General features: G+C 38.8%; 2 protein-coding genes across 2 annotated transcripts; one reads left to right on the forward strand and one right to left on the reverse strand.

The window, feature by feature from the left end:
• The first annotated feature begins 3,304 nt into the window (after positions 1 to 3,304).
• On the forward strand, positions 3,305 to 10,332 carry LOC139711527 (serine/threonine/tyrosine-interacting-like protein 1). Its single transcript, XM_071623407.1, has 8 exons — positions 3,305 to 3,461; positions 4,018 to 4,079; positions 4,686 to 4,788; positions 5,465 to 5,583; positions 7,467 to 7,630; positions 8,168 to 8,268; positions 9,375 to 9,487; positions 10,192 to 10,332. The coding sequence occupies exons 1-8, from the start codon at positions 3,305 to 3,307 to the stop codon at positions 10,330 to 10,332; spliced, it is 960 nt and encodes a 319-aa protein (XP_071479508.1).
• A 3,858-nt stretch (positions 10,333 to 14,190) lies between these two features.
• LOC139712169 (alpha-ketoglutarate-dependent dioxygenase alkB homolog 4-like) lies at positions 14,191 to 17,847 on the reverse strand. Its single transcript, XM_071624012.1, has 3 exons — positions 17,734 to 17,847; positions 15,430 to 15,660; positions 14,191 to 14,811 (listed from the first exon to the last, which is right to left on the reverse strand). The coding sequence occupies exons 1-3, from the start codon at positions 17,845 to 17,847 to the stop codon at positions 14,191 to 14,193; spliced, it is 966 nt and encodes a 321-aa protein (XP_071480113.1).
• Positions 17,848 to 19,130: the final 1,283 nt, after the last annotated feature.

Genomic DNA, 19,130 nt, shown 5'->3' on the forward strand with positions numbered 1-19,130 from the left:
TTCATAACTTTTGAACGAATTGTCAAATTTTCTTCTTCTTCTTCTTGCTTATGAGGCAGCAGCAGCTAAATAATGTCCCTCAGTTGTTACTGATGTCGATATGTTCAATACGTATGCTGCATTCACTCAATCCACGTGTCATATTTTATCATAAGGTGCAACTTGTTCTTTAAGTGTTATTGCTGTTTTCTGTAAGATCAACCTAATTACTCTTATTTTTTATTCATATTTAATTTCCCGAGGCAACACGCAATAATCAACCGAAGGTCTATTTTTTTTCTTACACTCGTCATGAATATTTCAAACTCACCATTCATGTACATATTTGAACTTTACCAACTGGCGTTCCATCTGTCGACAACAAAGAGATTTTCCCCAGTGACACAACAATGCTTTTGTTGCTCATCTTATCTTTAATCAAAGCAAAATGACATGTTACGGGATAGAAATGAAAACTAAATAGGATTCAATGCCACATCATGATCATAATAACATGGGCTTATAATAATAGAGCAAATTAAATCAAACAAGCAAAATGGAAGAGGTTTAATTTATTTCACTTTTTATGAAGGAGTAATAGCAGAAGCAACCAAGAAGAAACAAGAATTAATTATAATTATTCGAAATTATTTAATGTTTGCTGCTGCTGACTAATATGATTTGTGCATTTTAATTGACGTGTTGCAGATGGACATTGCAACGGTTCTACCGGGCAATTACCCCCAGGATGATAACCCTAATCCTAATCCTTAACCTAATCCTAACCTTGACCCAAACTCTGAAAAACCTAACCTTAACCCTAATATTTACTCTAACCTTAGGCCTATCACTAACCAGTATTTAGCCGGGGGGAGGTTAACACGTACAGTTGTTGTCACCCAAGGCCTCCCTCGGGCACATTTTGTATTATGATAGCTACCCCCACCCACGAAAACAGGGGTTGCGGAACGTTTTCCAGTGTGTGTGTGTGTGTGTGTGTGTGATGGGGGGAGCTGCGGAACGGGGGATCAAAGTCAATGGTAACCCCCCCCCCCCCCCCCCCCCCCTCGCGCTTTAGACGGGATGAATGTAAGGGCGCGGGCGGAATCTTATGGAAGTTAAAATTCATGGGTGTTGACACTGTTGTGATTTTTTTTTCCCCGATATTTTCATTTTTATTTTCCCCATTATTTATTTCTTCTCAGAAATTTTTGCAGCCGCAGCTCCCCGTCCCCCTCCCCTCGGGCCTCCCTCTCTTATAGCTATGCCCTCCCCCCCCCCCCCCCCCCCCACCCCACCCGCTGCCCCTGCCAAAACATTTACATACACACCGTCACGCACAAAGGGCACGAGCTAGAACTACACGCACATGTGCACATGCACTCAGCACCCTAGCAACGAGGAGGCGTTACAAGCATGAGCATGCACTCGCTGTACGTTTACTACCCGGAAGAACCCACCATGCGCAGGGCTTGCTGAGCAAAATATTACAAAGTAGGAGCTAAAGAACAATGTAAGAAAAGGTTATTTGTCGCCAGTTTGAAAACATACAGATCATCGGCATGTCTTCCAAGTCAAAGGACAAGGTAAATGTTATCGATGATATTTTGATAGTTGTCAGCTTGGTTATAAATTGTCGCAAATGATTACTGTGATATGACGACTGTACGTATTGCCCCGTTTCGTAGTGCTCACGGTAGAGACCGTCATACCGCTATCACTGACCCGTAACTTCCCCGTTCAGTGCCATTAGCAACCGTAACGTTTTTCATACTGCTAGCGCGAGTATTGTGCAAAAGTAAACTCGCTCGTGGTTCGAATTCGATCTGTGTAGCTAGAGCTAGAGTGAGACTTTACGCTTTTCTACCTCGGGGAGGGCCCTAGTATTTGCAATGGCTCATATGTCATCACCTTGAATTTAGTTAGATACTAGATATTGAGCTGAATCTCGTTGTTAAGGGCCATTTGTTTAAAACTGTCTAGTGTGACTGTAATTTGTAAAGTCAGTAAAGAGAGTATTTGAGATTGACCGAGTAGTAAATCATCGAGTGCGCTTCATGCAAGTTGCACTAGCTGTACTAAAATAATTCTCCAGAATTTTAAGCCCTAGCCATGAAACAATCTTTATCATGTTATCTATATCTGGAGCTTTTGATCTTTTCAGTAAGATCCGACATGACCCACAGACATGATATCATATCGCTCAAAGAACGATCAAACAAGAGAAATTTTAAAGTGTTAATTGACTACTGGCGCGGCAAGAGACACTTGTGAATGTTTGATACTGTCATTTTTGCATATTACAGAAATCTAGTAGGGTAACTACCTGCAAGATCTGAGATTACCATCAATGTGAAAATTAGAATATTTCTTACTATGAAATACCTCAACCTTTGTCCTCAAGCAATTTTTGTGGACTAGGTACAGAAGCTGCTGCTGCTTCTTCTTCTGTATCCAAATATGAAGTGTATCCTTCATATTTTAAGATCAGCGCACTGCAGATTGTTTTTAACCTGATTAAGATTAGTCCCGAGTATACTCAGGCAGGTGTCTGTTGGATGTGCTATAGCAAAATCAGATGGTCTTGTAACAGTGTTGTATTTGGTGTATTAATACATGCCATGCAAGAACTGCTCGATCTACATAGCTACTGTATAGTGTGTGTATACTACCATGTACTGGTATTGATTTCATGGTGTTTTCATGTTGCAAATTTCATGAGTCGACTGATATTCTCAAATTCTCCTGCTCGACAATTACTGTAACTCACATCCAAGCTTTGTAAAACACTATGCTCATGAAGTGTATGTTGTGAACAGTACTCTTCAGGGGGGCGTTTCATGAAGGAACTTGTTGGATAAAATGTTTGACAAGTCAATTATATCCGACAAGTTCAGAGAAATCAGCCAATCAGACTAAAGAATTTCTCAAAACTTGTCGGATATAGTTGACTTGTCAGATATTTTATCCAACAAGTTCCTTCATGAAATGCCCCCCCCCCCCCCCCCCCAAGGTCTTGGGTTGATAATGAGTGCAAAGTATTAGAAAAAAAAATGATTTCTCTTGTGCAAATCCATAATTGATGTTATATTGTTTGCTTAAAAGCCTTTTTTGAAGCCTGCACGTAATAAATTATCCAATTTTGCTATTTCATCACTATCAACTTTCAATGCATTATGATGTATGCAGTAAAGAAGGATGTGGGTCATAGGTATTCAGTAAGAATTTTGAAAATTAGAACATTGACTGAAATTAAGATTTTGAAACATATGATTTGTAGTACAAGTAAGCACATATGTACAATGTACCATATGCTAATATTGTCATGTCTTTGCTTTTTATTCATGTCCAGGGTTCTACTCCACTCATCAGCAAAGTTGGAACAAGGATAATCACATGTGAACCGACAGAATTGTATAACATCTTGCAGCAGGCTACTGTATATCCGGCTCTGAGCGATCCAAATTATCTTCTCCTTCTCGGTAAGTTTCCTCAATATTATTTTTCCACCTGAATATTCCATTTCAATAAAATGTAGTTTTCTGTTATTGCCAGCATACAGTGCATGAACAGATCAAGGAAAGCATGTCTTGTTTTAAATCATAAGCTAGTGTAATATGGAATGCATTATGTGCACTTTACTTGCAAATCCACGTAATGGACATTGGTTTGAATACAAAATGAATATGACTCCAACACAGTTTTTGTGACCCACCTGTCAACATCTTGCAATCCATCTCAAGTCTTATGTGTTTGTGGAGTGATGTAGGATATCTAGTGATACAATACCAGTTATGAGATAACATCAGTGATCCCAACTTTTTGTTTGGTTGCATATGGTTTTTCAGTTTGGTGGTCAATCAAGACTTCATGAAGAATGTTTCACTAAAAATCAGTACTAGTTTTTACCATGTAGAGAATCGTTCAAGAAAAAAAAATCTTTTGGTTGAATACATTATTACATTTTGTCGTGTGCATTAAGAGAATTGAAAGTGATTTGTAGTTTCAATTTCATTATTACCAATTATTTTTCGTTAGACGCCAGACAAACCAACGAATACAATGAGAGTCACATCCTGACGTCAAAAAGAGCTCCCAGAGTAAGTATTTTCTCTTTTTCATGAATATTTTCTTTTTACACTAATTTCTATTTACACTATCTTATTGTTCCAATTCCTTCTGAGTATGGTAGTAGTGTCTTCCCTTTTCTTTAACAGGAGAAGTCATAAATGATGTCTAGAAAAAAAATCAATATGTATGTATGTATGACTTTTCTATGTTTTTTTTATGTTTCATTTCATACTAAACTTTTCATAAAATTCATGTTTATCATTATCATAATTTCTCTGTTTTATCAGCTTACAACTACCACCAATTTGAGACAGCCTCAGAATATTGTTTAAAAAGAGTCAGTCCATTACCAATAAAAAATTCCAGAAATTTGTTGCTTGTACTTCACTGCTTTCATTTTCTAATCATCTACAACTGAAGACATTTAATTAGAATCTGGAGAAGAATGTTGGCTTTGTGAACTACCATATATAATGAAAGCAAAGACTGAGTGGTTGTTTGTGTGTGTGTGTGTGTGTGTGTGTGTGAGTGAGGGGTGCTTTTTTTAATAGTTTGTATGCTTTTTGGGATTGGAGAGGGTCAGCAAAGTCTTCTTTCTCTATCTGAATATTCTGTTCTTCATTACAATATTTCAGGCTGAAGATGGCAAGTTTCTGGTTCCCTACGGTGCTGAACTCGAATGCAAGATGCATGTTGTCGTACTAGATAACAACACAACAAGTCTGTCAAAGAGAGACAGTGAGTATGGGTTTAAACTTGCTAGAAGTGTGCAATTTCATTGATTGTGTACCTACAGCATCATGCAGGCAAGACTTTTGGACACAATCTACATCATCTCATTACTCGTATTTCCTCTATAGGATGTCTTGAAAACAAATGTGATACAGTTGTTCTTTTGAAAATATCAAGTGATGGAAATAGCATCAAGCTGTGGAAGGAAAATGAATAACTTGTGTTTATCAACTCTGTTGATATAATATATTTTTTTAAGGCTTTACAAGGACAAAGTGATATGGCTATCATACTTATTCAGAGAATACTGATGCCCTTTTGAGAAGCATTACCTTTGCATTAAGACCTAAACTCACGAATCAAGAGATAAAATCATATAATTGCAGAATTCAATCTCTATGAGATTTGCAGGTCAAGGGTCTCAGGCGACCAGAATTTTACTCAATATGTCAATCTATAAGCATACTGAGCCAATTGTTGTGAAAAAGAAAGGTAAAGCAAAGTCATTTTTCAAATGTTGTTTATCCTTATCAGAGAATTAAAATGATCACCATGCAAGCACTAAACAAAGACTGCAATGCTCAAAAGATGGTGTTGGTCTGCTTGATGATCGTCAATGACTGTAATTCCTTTAATGGAATTGTGTTGGCAAATCTGATGTATTTTTCTGTTTCTATTCAAGGTCCAGCATTCAAGTGTGCCAAGGTCATGGCTGAGATGGGCAGCCGGAACCCCGTCAAGATCCTCAGGGGAGGCTATGAGGAATTCTCTGCACTTTATCCCTTCCTCAGAACACAAAAGGTATGATACATGTATCATGGATGTCAGTTGTCGGTTTGGGCGTTTTTTCTTTTTTTTTGATGAATATCATTTCTCAAATACCTTAAAATTTAGTCTTTACTCATAGTGGAATATGCAAATATTAAAGGGACTGTACAGTATGGTAGGTGTTCAACACACCGACCGGGTCCATATCAACTGACCGCGCACTATAATGGCATTGCGCGTACAGAAAGAAAATGTACGCATGGGACTACGCGCAATGGTGTTCGACTCTTCACTGGGCTACACTACCGAGTAAAATGAGGTGAAAACATATAAGTATTCCCTCTAAATTACCGAAATTTAGCAAAATCGAATAAGATTTATCGTCTAACTACATATAACTAGGCCTACCTTTGCTGACTCGTTGTTAGATGTAGAGTATCCTTCCGTAATAAATTTGACGATTTTGACTGCAAAATTGTCATTATGCCGCTCTCTCCGCCGCTTGTACGATTGTGCACACACGTTACACATACACATGACATAATTATTTTGTCGCCCGCTACAACCGTACGAGTTGAAGCAGAAACGAGAAATGAATGTGAAAAAACAAACCGACTCATCCAATTTATTTCAATTACGATGAAAAGTTTCCTAATGAAAATCAATTCAAATTCATCAAACAGTCCTTCAAAAGTAATATTGAAGGATTCAAAATATAGTCAAATATTATTGGGGAAAAAATGACGGCTAGAAAAAAACAGCGGCTTGTCGAAAAAAACGCATTTAAGTGCCCTTAATACGTATTGTCAGGGTGGTCGGTTGAAATGTACAGGGCAACTGAGTGCCGAAAAAATGACACCCCACACGTTCGAAGCCGCCATCTAGAGAGCGTACCTCAGATCGCATTTTCAGTGCGCGCTTGTGAATCCGGAGTATTTTCTCCACACGTGAGTAAAATTTCAGGCAAATTGTGAGATTTTTCACGTTTCTATTGATAGAAAACACCGAACCATACTAGTTGAGGTGAGGATTCAAGTTTATAACATTTTTCAGTGAGATGAAAAATCTCTTCTGAAATTTAAAAGAGCATGAAATATCAAGAAGGATTCAAGGTTTATTTTGATAATAATTGGCCTTGAAATGGCCGAGATATCTAAAAAAGCAATCCTAATAAAATTGTCAGGCCATGACTTTTATTGGGATCTCTTTGTTCTACCTTGTTTTTAGATATTTCAGTCATTGCAATAGCGATTTTCATCAAATAAACTTTGATTCCCCTTAGAATCGTACGCTCTAATATTACATAGAGTGGTTTCTAAATGTCTCGCAAAATGTTACAAGCTGATCCTCACCTCAACCAATACTGCAGTCCCTTGAATATTTGCATATTCGACTATGAGTAAAGACTCAATTTTATTCCAGTATTTAAGAATCATGAAGCATGCTCTTTAATATATGACATACAACTGCAAATGGTTTGTGCAAACTATGAGACCATAATCATTTGGTCCATCAGAAAATGTTCTAAACATGAGTCATGTCATTTTTACTGCATGACTGCAGTACCTTCAGTCGTTCAAGGTGGCTGGGTCTAGATGAGCTGCGCCTTTTTGTGTGCATAACTGTAGAGAAATACTTCGACATAGATTGCACTGCATTTTTTTTTTTTTTTTTTTTGCGATACTGTGGATCCCATGCTCTTGTTCATTCTCTCACTGAAGATGTGCCTAGTTTCATGGTACAAGCATGTTCCCTGCCATGTGTAAGTATCCAAATTGCATTAAATGTCCCTTTATAAACCATCATATCTTTCATGTACATACATAAAAATCATGATGAAAACACTATATCTAGTGTCTGTATAAGTTTGAGTACATGTATAAAGTTGTATCCTGCATCATACTTTGTTTTCACAGATCTTATATATGCCACGAGAGCTGGATGAACTGCGACCTTACCCCGTAGAAGTCCTTCCGGGTCAGCTGTATCTAGGAAATTACCAGCAGTCATGTAGTCCTGGAGTCAGGAAGGACTTGAAGATCAAAGGTGTGCTGCACATATCCCAAGATGCAGAAGAATTGTAAGTCAAAAGAATAAATGCTGCTCCTATTCTAACCCCCCCCCCCACCCCCCCCCCCCCAAAAAAAAAAAATTAAAAAGTCCTAGTTTAGTTCATGAAATGAGAGTCGATAATAATCTACAGTTCTTGTCACATCAGCTCATAAAAACACAATGCATAAAAACGTGGAACATTAGATCGGTGGATGCTATGAAAAGACAGATTGGCACTTGAGCTACCTCTAAGGCAGAACTTCTCTGCACCGGATATCTTAGTGACCACCTATAGGCCATGTATTTGTATCTGCTGGAGTAGGCAGGTTGCCAACAATTCACAATAGTTATAGACTGCCACAGCAATTGCTTACATTCTTGGAACGATGGAAACACTCTAGTTTAGCTGCTCTACCATGATTAAATTTTTAATTAAAATATGGATCTGTAAGAATGCATTCAGATGCATCTGGATCGCAGATTTGCGCATACAGTTAAAAACAAAGAATCCCGTGGTCTTGCAAAACTAAGCATAACTAATCTCTAATAATTTTACAATCTACAGATCAGAGTCGCTGAATGGTGTGGATCTACTGCACTGCTCCCTCACGGATGGAAACGAGGCTGACCTGCTTTCACAGTTTGGAGAAGTTTGCCGCTTCATTGGTGAGTTGTTGTTTTTTCTTATCCTCAAAAGATGTTTGTCAATCCTCTCCCACAGTGGCCAAGCCATATCGTGTTGTTTCCCCACCTGTTTCATGTCTACAAGTATTTTATGTATTTACCCTAAAATAGTGAAGGTTATTACAGCCCCAATGACTGCTGGACGCTTAGCGTGCCTGAAAGCACCTGACTACTAAGTACACATGTAGCATCAACTGAATTCGACAGAATGCAGTTCGAAAATGAAGACAAAAGAAAAAAAATAACCACAGTTGGTACTACCAGGCAGAAATTGAGTCTACTTTTTAAATGCTTCCGGTATAAGACAGATTTTTTTTTTTCTTCTTCAGCCTTTTATTGTTCTCATTTTTCTGCTCACATTAAGTGTCATAATTGCTTGTGCAGCCAGGGTACAGTTGTATATAGTCCCTACATCTAATACAAGCTAATCAAATCTCTTTTTGCCCACCCCCCCCCCCCCAAAAAAAAGAAGATTTTACCCTAGTAGATGTTGATGTTGATGATAACACTAAATTAATATTTGTGCAACAGATTACCATAAGCTGTTATTTTCACATGCAGATATTGTCGCGAAGGAGGTCACAGACATTTTTTGCAAGGTGTTTTTGCAATTTGACACTGAGGCTATTGTAAGTGCACAAAGCTTTGAGTACACACCCTGGCATGTGGCAATATTTTTGCATGTTAAATCTGCGGCCCATCAGAGATTCACAAAATTCTCACAAAAATAACAGCATTTACAGTACTGAAAACAAAATCCTTCTAGTCTAACCGTGGGATACTGTAAAACAAGGAATATTCGCATGCACTTTAATTTCGCAAATTTCGCAAGAGCGAAGATTCGCAAAATTGACATGCACGCGAAAGTTCTAATCTACACTATATGCATTGAATGTTAGAGGCAACTCGCGAAAATTTCATGCTGCGAAAAAGGTCGTTGGCTCCAATTTGCGAAAATTTCATGCCGCAAAAGTATTGTGTTTTACAGTATCTTTTCAGTGATGCTATTTTACAAAAGAAAGTGAATGTGGGGCCAAAGAATCCTAATGCAGGGTCTGCATTCTTGTTGTTTTCCTCACGTATCCTAGGCGACCACGGAACAAAGAAGAGCCCAGTCCTCGTCTCCAGTGAACATGGTCTCAGCAGAAGTGCCTCAGCTGTCCTGGCCTACCTCATGCACCACTATAAGTGGCCTCTAAAGGTGAATATAATTATTCTAACCAATCGTAGGTCACCAACAAACTCTTGCCCGCTTGTTGAAGAGATGCTATGTACTGGATGCACCATTATCCAAGCTTTTTTTTTTTGCGACTTGCTTTATACATACACATACTTTATTCCGCATTCTTCCCCTGTAACCTCCTCCTTGTCACTGTTTTATGGTCTCCTTCCATTCTGAGGATGCCTTAGTGTAATATATGCACATGCTTTGTATAATGTGATGTATTCAAAGTAGGACTTTGTTTTTGTTCAGTCATAGTATTAGTTGAAAATAGTTTTCCTCCTAGGGAACTCCACGATGGTAAAAATTTACACACTCTAAAGTTGCATGACTAAAAGTGGTTTGAGAGAGAGTTTTTTCCATCCAAAGACTTCTGTTGTATCGCTGCACGATCAGGCTCGTAAAAAGGATCAACTAGGTAAAGTGAGACTCAGAGCTCCCACTGATTCTTGAATATCTCTCTTTCTTCTTTTTTCTCCTTCCTCGTTCTCCTTTACTTTCTCCTCCTCCATTTTCTTCTTCTTCTCCTCCTCCTCCTCCTCTTTTTCCTCCTGTATTTTCTCTCTGTTTCTCTATCTACATCTCATCTGCCATATGTCTCTATCTCTCGCTGTGCTGTTGTTTCGTTTGTTATCCTTCTCACTCTTGACCATCCCCATGCCCTTCTGTGACCACCCAAACAGGCTGCCTACAAACACCTCCAGGGCTGCAAGGGAAACATCAGACCCCACCGAGATTTTGTGCACCAGCTCTCAAAGTGGGAGGAGCAGATCTTTGGGGAGGATGGTGGTGTGCAGACGGATGTTTCTGACCCCTACTACTGAGGTCAACACCCGTATGCTGCTCATGATGCCAACTTCATCTCCCGCCTTCCAAATTCTCTCAGGCTCTTTCGAACTTGTAAATATACAGGAACTATGCAATGAACTGGGAACAAATGTGATTGAAATTTGAAGACACTTGCTGTTTTTTTTCCCCCTTTTTTTTAATCTAAGTTGATGATGCAATACTTTTGATGAACAAAAAGTACTATTTGGGTTAATTCTTCATTTATCATTGTGGGTGTGTTGATTGGAATGGTGAACAATAATGTACTTAGAAATTTGTGAATATATGAAGCTTGAGGAATCATGAACTTTGAGTCACTAAATTTTGAAAGAAATTGTATAAGTGACTGATGAATTGTACCGACTATGTAGCTATGGTGTGGAATATACAAATTCTACACACTGTGCAACATACTAGTATCATAAAGCAACCACATATACAGTATACACGGCTCTTCAAATCCTGTACTTTTGGAGGAAACAGAGCCATACACTTCAATGGCTAACAGGTACGGTGAGTGCATCTTTACATAATTAAATGTAGCATCAGGTATTTAAAAACACAGATTGATGGTAAATATTAAGGTATTAGTCTCCACTTTCAAATAAAGAGAGCTTTTAATTTCATGAGAGTTGCTTAAGAAGTAACACCCCTCCATAAGGGGGAGGGGGGTGGCTACGGTCAAAAATGCAAAATGTGGCAGCAGATTTATTCTCTATTCAACCATTGTTTCTTGAAAAATAGTTTAACTCTTATTTATCTTTCTTAATACAAAAGCATACCCCGTCCTGTAAAGCAACTAGCTCAAATAGGATGAAAGTGCAGGTAGTTTGTGAGGAAAAGAAGACAGGCCCAATTCAGCAGCCTATGGTTATATTCTTTGTATAAGACAAATTATATGGCAATGCAACATAACTGTTTATTAGAATCATGAATGATATGATCATGAATTGAAAGCTCAGTTCTTTCTTCGAGCTGAACAATGTTTGACATGATAAAATAAAAATGCAAGCAGAAGTAAATCAGAAAACAAACAATATAGTTGGGGTATTGTCAAGGGTTCTGTTTGTATTAGAAAAAAAAAATGTTGAAGAAGGCAAGTAGAACTCCCTATTAAAGGAAGTAAATTAAGGGCTGCATTGAAGGTGGGCTACGGCCCACACTATGGCATTCAATCTAAATCAGGATATTTGTTTGAATTAGAGCATGAATGTACAATAGAATAATTATATTCTTCTCTACCTACTTGTTATGGTATCACGTCAATTCAATCCAATGCATTGTTCAATGGTATTATTTCTGGGAAGTAATAATTGCCTGATGATTGCACCTCATGGAGGTTGCAATAAATACGGATGAACCTGCAGTCAACTGCGTGACTTGTTCTAATACTTCTTCTCTACCTATATATTTTCATATGTATCACCACAATTCAGTATGTTCCAACACTATGGCCACATCATCAGTATTCTACTTGTATATGTTTAACACTCTGAAAAAATACTATAAGAGAGTAGGTCTACTTGTAGATGTCAGTTCACTTTGTTAGAAGTAACATCTTTTGATAGTAACATTACTTTTGTAGTCATGTAGCATTTGTTTTGTATACTGTATCAATAGAATCTATGTCAGTACTTGCCCATTGAAAGAGAGAACAAAAAAGAAGTATTCATTTGAAAAGTGTTCATGGTGCCATTTAGAAGGTTTTTCATAGAGGATTGTACATGTAGTTTATATCATATTTGAATTATGTATGGCATGCTTTTTGTTGCATCATCAAACTGAATAGAATGATAACAATAACAATAATAGAAACAATATGCCTTTCTTATGAACATGTAAACAGATTATTACATAAGTTAGATGCAGTTGACTGAACTGAACATGTTCTTGTAAATGCTAGTCTTAACCTGGGGTCTAAGCATTGAGGATTTTGAACCGGATAAGAGGTTTTGTGTTGGCATGTACATCTGAAGGAGTTCCTTATGATATGAAATGATATCCCTGTTAAACATGGGATAGCAAGTGCAGACTGTGCTACTGTTTTTAAAAGCTTTTCAAAGCTTCCATTTTTATGCCTCAAAAAAAAAAAAAAAAATTGTACCACCGACATGTCAAAAGCAGTTTAGTTTCTTTTCCTTCTCCATCAGTCTTTAAGAGGCATTTCACAAATCATGTCACTTTGATTGTATCAGTCATTTTGGGTTATCTGCTCCTCTTTGGAGCATTTTTGCTCAATATTGATGTCAAAGATGTCAAAGTTCAATATTGATTGGGATTGTGATAGCAGTTTTGTGTACCTCCAGTAAATGTTGTGAACATGTAAATGTACACCCTCCAAAGTTCCTCATCGTCAGGAGTGGACAACAATCGTATGCTCCTAGCCTGACACACACACTGATTTCCATCATCCGCATTCTCCAGAATGGAGTAAACACCAGAACAAACTTTTATACATGCGCACAAACATAAAGAAAGAACAAATGAATATAAGGAGTACCAGTAAGATCTCCACTCCTAAGTCATTCCATGTGGAATTTGTGTTTGATAAAAATCAGCTGTGTTTTATAAAATTAATCGCTACAAATATCAATAATAGCCTATTTCAAGACTTGAGTTTCATGCAAAATGTTTTAATGTGTGTACTTACAATCATGCTGCTTCTCACTTGATCTTAGGGACCTCATGCAAATGTAACATTTTCAATCTAATTTGTGTCATATTTTGTAATGAATTACTGTGCCCAGATGCAGCTGCACAGGATGAGAAAATCAGGTTGCATTTCACACTGACATGCTACTATCCCAAAGTTGTCTCCTCATTTTTTTTTTCAATATTTGAAACTTATATGCCTTGCATTATGACTGACTTTTAATAGGGATGATATTTTGTCCATTCTGTTTTGCTTTCTTTTTCTGTACCTGTTACATAGCCCAGTACTGCCTTGTGTATTCAATCTTCCAATTTCATTCTATTCACAGATCTCAGATTCTTGAGATTCATTTCCATGTTGCATAAGTATGGTAAAGAGGTGTATATATTTGTTTTGCATCATTATTTATTGGTACAATTTGGATGATGTGAAAATACAGCTGTATATATTACAGTGAAGATATGTGTCACAATGTTGTTCTTTGTCTGGGAGTATGATATGATACTGAACACTCGTGACCATGTCGCATTTAATCACATAAGACATAATGTCTCCTTTCAGCTCTGTGTATGTTATATGTCGTCATAATGAAAGTTACCTCTTGGTCTAAAGGGATGCAGAAAGACAGCATACTTGCAGAATGCATACTGTAAAACGAGGAATTTTCGCGTGCATTTTAATTTCGCGAATTTCGCGAGCGCCAAGATTCGCGAAATTAAAATGCATGCGAAAGTTCTTGTCTACACTATATGCATTGAATGCCAGTGGCAGTTCGCGAAAATTCCATGCCGCAAAAAAGGCCGTCGGCTCCAATTCACGAAAAATTCATGCTGCGAATATATCATGTTTTACAGTATGCACATACTCTTTAAAATGTCAACTAGAGAAATTAGTATTAGGGTGAAATCCCACAAAGTAACAGTAGTATTATGTTTCATTAAAGTTTCACTAAACATGCATCATCAATATACTCTGAAAAAAAAAAAAATGTCATGAAACCACATGAGTGTTGGGGTCTGCGAGACATTTGAGTCATGAGTCACTTGAGCTGTTTGATTGCAAGGCAGGCACACTACTGGCTGAGCCAGCTCACCATTTTCATTATGCCCAACTCCACATCATAATGCACTTAACGAAGGTACTCAGACTAACAAAGATGCTGGTAGCTGCTAGATCCTGCTAGCAGCACCACTTTGTACTTTCATTGCACGACTGATCCTTTGTAGGTCAAGGCAATGTCCAGCAACTCCTTACCCAGAGTCTCTTTGGCCCCTCCTGGCAAAAATTCAGGCGTAAGTTCCCGCAGCGTGACAGCTATCCGTCGCGATGTGATAGCTTCCCTGGGAATTGCATGCTGCCACTTGTATCTCGCATCCGCACTCAGCACGAGCAGGCTCCTTCGTGGCATTGGTATCAAGAGCTCATCGACGGCTAACGTCCTGGAAGAAACTGTCTCGCTTCGATGCGTTTCACTGCTTGAGTCTACCTGAGAGTTTTCATATTCATCTGCAATACAAGACAGTCCAGCTTCCCAACCATTTTCTGCCCCTTGGGCAGCCTGTTTCAGTAGCAGGAACGTGTCGGAGAGCAGGTTGATTGTCACAAGCCTGTCGCCCCACAGCCAGAAGTCGTCGAAGTGGAGGTCGATGGCCGACCCTCTATCTGGCCTGTAATCCAAGTGGCACTGCTCCACCGGGACAAAGTCCTGCAGCGATTCAAGCTCGACCATGCGAGCCACCAATGGCTCACTGAAGTGCGGAAGCCCCGTGAAGCCACCCATCTTAACCTTCCTCCTCTTGAAGTTTGGCTTTGGTCCATAATCCTGCCAAGAGAAATGATGCATACAGTATAGGCGGTAAATGCAAAGCTGACTCAGAAATCATTGGTTTTTCCTGAAGAATGACAAATTTGTGATTCTTCTGGCATACACACATTCTCGCTGTTTTGCCATGAGTGCCCCCATTTGCGACTATTCCATTTCAACTTGCTTACATGCAATGGTTGAAGGGTACTCTTTCAATCTTGAAGGGTATTGTTTCAATGAAATGATATCCCACACAGCAAGCAGATCTCATAAAAATAAATCTTGAATAGCCTAGAGGGACTACAAACACATATGAAAAGGGAATAGATTTCACCATATGTCTGATAAAAATGGGATAGTGTAAAAAGGTTTAATTAAGATATGTACACGGAGAAACCTACTTAACCCTCTGTGACCATCGTCTGAAAAGACGTCAAGATTGAATGCACTGAATGCACACCCAGAGGTAACTTTTTTCATAGGCAGGTATGGCATCATACTTCTGGCACTATTCAACACAAAATTCTCCACAGAGGAACGATATGCGAGTCTTTCTCCCCTCTCCCCACCCCCATGCTCCATCCCATTCCGAAGGTAAAAGGACAGCAGCTCCTAGACAAAGGGTCCACCTCTAACCTGCTTGTGTCTCCCAGACTGAGAGGGCTTCCAGGGACTCTCGTCAATTATGCGCACCATCTTCAGCTCCTCCTCTTCACTTATGAAATCTGGTATCACAAGGATGCCTGGAAGAAGAAATCCTCCGTTGTCATGGACAACTGGGCAACAACCTGAAGAGGATACTTGGACACCTGGGTCATGATGAGGTGGCTGCACCTTCCCACACAGATAGCAGTATCTCCACAGGGCCTGAATGAGAAGCAATTCAAATTGTATATCAAGGACAGGCAGGGTGGGGCTAATTGAGACCAAACCTCTTAAATCATATTACACTGTATTTGTTCTGTCAGTTGCTGTGTGAAGAACATGAAAAAAAAAAAACTTGGTAGTCAATCCTCAGTCCGCTCTCTTTTCAATGCATACAATATCTTACCTGACTGTGCATATAAGGGAACTATCAAAATATATGACAATTACAAAACCCTTACTATACAGGATTTGAGGAAAGTGATGTAACAGAAATTGATAAAAACTTGAATATTGTACTGGACTTTGTGACAAGTAACCATCGCTGAACATACGATTCATTTTGTCCTGAGCAGCAAAAGTGTCATGGTGTTAGGTTCTCGTGCCATAATCTGGCTTATCTATTCATTCACTTTTCTTTCTTTCTTTCTTCTTTTCTTTTGAACATTGTATATATGTGACCGTGCACCTCAAAACGAACATAAAGTCGCACACACTGATTTTGCGTAAGGACTGAAAATAAGTGAAATGGGTCAACCTAGCCGAACTTGACTTTTTCATATTTTCTGAAAAAGCGGGTCTTCTTTTACATTACACTAAAATTTGGTATCATAAAACGGGCAGGAAAGTGTGTTTTTTTAGCAGTTTATCTCGAACATTTTTGGTAGAATAGTGTGATTAGGTGTGTCTTTAGAATCCCTTTTTCATTTATGAAAAACCTTGTCCACACTCTTCACTTTCAACTCTAATAACTTATGAAAGGATAGTGCTACTGCTTTGAAACTTGGCATTAATTATGGACAGAATGTGTTAATGAGGCATGCTTAATTTCAATTTAATTTGATAATCCCTTCATTGTTGTTACTCTGGTGGTTTACTTCCTGTTTTTTGTTCCATTCATCGCACAGCCAGCACGGTTTAGTAAAGATTAAGCGCTTGAATAGACACGGTACTTCAGAGCCTCTTTTCTCAGTTCACACTTTTCCTGAGTTTGTGCTTTCTTTCCAATATTTAGATAGGTTAAGAGAGTCCATTTTATTTGAGTTATACATCATTTTAAAGCTTAAAGTCTGCTCTTTTAGAATGTGGTCTTATCAAAAAATTCATGTCTGGCGACTTCTTGTTTGTTTTGAGGTGCAGGGTCACATATGGTACTTATTTATGTTAAACTAAAAACTTTGATAATGGAACATATATCTTAATCACCCTGCAGTGTTGCACATAACATGAGTTGTAGTTCACTGTTCTCAAAACAAATTACAAGGCTGGAATTTCATATTCGCAATTCATCACACCCTCAATGATGTAAGTACTACATCCATTAGGTGTAACTACGAGTAATATACGCATACACGTGTATAATTCCCACCTACAGTGCACTCCCATTACAAAGAACACTCTTATAATGAAATTACGGTTACAACGAAGTAAAAATTCAGGCTGCAACATTATCTGCTTTATGTATTTTATTATTTGTTTGGGTATAACAAAATATTGATATAATGAAAGAAAACTGCCAGTCTGGCCAGTCTCAAGGACTTTGTTGTAATGGGAGTCCACTGTACTGCATGAATATTGCTATACCATAGGAGGGGGGTGTTGAATACTGTACGAGCTGAAGTTTTCGCGGTGGTTTTATTTTCGCGAATTTCGCGAATCGCCTTTGTGCGAAAATAACAACATTCATAAATAACAATGCGCGAATAACTAAGTTCAGTTAGACCCTCGCAACCGCATAATTAACAACATGCGAAAATGTCCTCCAAGTAGCAATTCGCGAAAATATCTATACGCGAAAATTTCACCTCGTACAGTATAGGGGACAATAAAACATGATACAATTCACTCCCATAATAACAAATATGGTCACAACAAAATTTTCAGTACCCGATATAGCAAAGTAAAAATTCAGGTCCCAAATGATGAATGACATAATCTTATACTTTACTGTTCTGACAGCTACAGCAACATTTCAATCTAACAGAAGAAAACTGCTGGTCCTTTACGATTTCTTGATGACAAAAATCATGCAAATTGCAAGCAGCAAGTAGTGGAAAACTAGGTTCGGTTCAATACCTCCAGGTTCCAAGAGGTAGCAGGAGGTGCCGCTGAGGTCCCCTGTCTCTCGCAGGCAAGGCAAGTCCGTATGCCCTTGCACCCACAGGGGCGGGGCTGGTGTAGTCCCTCCATTACCAGAGGCCTCAAAGCTTGGCTTGATCCTGTGGGAATGTGTGTAAGAAAAATGCATTGCATGCAAGTTCCTATCAGGATATTCACCTTTTCCTGACAATGACCTATGCTGTACAGAGTAAGTGTCGATTCAAGTCTACGACTACACTAATTCCAGTTCCACATCCCTGCTGCAAGCACTGACCATGCACATCCACAGTTGCACAAATCACCAAGGTAAATGATATCTTGAGAGTGACCACTCTGCCCTGCTGAGAAGATCTGCAAGAATGCTTCTAAATACACCCCTTCATAGCATGACAAGTGCGTCTGATTATTACATGTACTCCTGTTTGTGGCATGATAACCAAGGTACAGTACCAAGAACTCGGCAACATTCAAAATGCAAATTTTACCCCGTTGAGGACGAGCTGATTTTGCTACAACATTCGTTTCCTGATAGACACTTGCCCGAGTATACTAGGTACTTGTCCTCAACGGGTTAATAATAATCTAATATTACTGACCCAGTCTGCAGAAACCGGTGACGGTGTACACTGTATTTCTGGTGCAGCTGGCCCGGTGAGCTGCCTCCTGGAAAGACTACACAGTTGGTATTCAATCAGAGTAGATATGATCAATATCTCCGCCTTCACAATTTTAGGCAGCTTGTCGCCTTTTAAACATTAAACATCCACTTAGCCCAGGGCAGGCCTCTTCCAACTATAGACTACCAGCTCCTCCTGGCTGGCATGACTGCAGTGTGTAAACATGGAGGTGTGATTACTGTCCCTAGACCCTGTGACTCATGGCCGTGACGTGACACTTGTCACAGGTTTTTTAATTCTCAATTTAATTCTACATCATAGCAGGTGTCAGATGGCGTTGCCGTTCAGAATATGGTCGAATTATGAGTCGCATGCATTTTTTTTTTTTTTAAGGTCACAAACACATGCACATAGGCCTACACATATCTCTATATGTGGGACTGTTGTATTTTTTTTAGGTCACAAACACATGCACATACAAATGTAGCATAGGCCTACACATATCTCTATTTGTGGGACTGTTGTATCGGGCAATAATGTATAGCTCTACTGTCGGAATATGGTCAGTTGACTAAATTTGCTTACCTACCACACTTATGTTTGCATTGATATGAACGCCAAGTCACAAAATACGGCAAATACAGCTGTATTATTACCATAAGTTTCTACCTCTACCGAAGATCCTCCGACAGACGTAGACAGAGAGAAGGGACATCTGAGACCTGCTGCTGCCTACAGCTACCATCCGATTGGCAC

Source organism: Diadema antillarum, unplaced genomic scaffold (assembly GCF_040938485.1).
Source record: "Diadema antillarum isolate AM-2024a unplaced genomic scaffold, OU_Dant_1.0 scf00000040, whole genome shotgun sequence".
Classification (NCBI taxonomy): Eukaryota; Metazoa; Echinodermata; class Echinoidea; order Diadematoida; family Diadematidae; genus Diadema; species Diadema antillarum.